General features: G+C 41.8%; 1 protein-coding gene across 2 annotated transcripts in view; it reads left to right on the plus strand.

Moving 5' to 3' along the window:
* LOC119591424 (dipeptidase 1-like) overlaps positions 1-234 on the plus strand; it is a 285765-nt gene extending 285531 nt beyond the window's left edge. For both annotated transcript variants that reach the window (XM_037940165.1, XM_037940166.1), the window contains exon 14: positions 24-234. In XM_037940165.1, the coding sequence (XP_037796093.1) occupies positions 24-147 (124 nt within the window). In that variant the 3' untranslated portion in view covers positions 148-234. The remainder of the gene's footprint in view (positions 1-23) is intronic.
* Positions 235-342: the final 108 nt, after the last annotated feature.

Below are 342 nucleotides of genomic sequence, written 5' to 3' on the forward strand. Positions count from 1 at the left end.
CTACATGACCAAATCCTCTGCTTACAGGTCCGCCTCGAGATGAAACAGCAGAGGGTGCCACCTTTCGAGCAGGAAGTGCCAGCATCGCAGCTCGTAGGTCTCACCAACTGCTCATACCAGTTCATCAAGTCATCAGATGATTCCTAGTGATTGCGTTCTTAGTCTCTGTTTGTTGTCGTGTGGAAGAAGAGAGTGTAGATAATGTTATGTGAGCTTAGGAGACGAAATAAAAAAGAAAAAAAAGATAAACAGACCAAATCCATTTCTTTGTTTGTCACGTGGGGTTCATAGATTAAAAGAGCAAGATGCTTTGTGTAATGTGTATGATAAAGAATGACTATC

The sequence above is a fragment of the Penaeus monodon genome, chromosome 28 (assembly GCF_015228065.2).
Source record: "Penaeus monodon isolate SGIC_2016 chromosome 28, NSTDA_Pmon_1, whole genome shotgun sequence".
NCBI lineage: Eukaryota > Metazoa > Arthropoda > Malacostraca > Decapoda > Penaeidae > Penaeus > Penaeus monodon.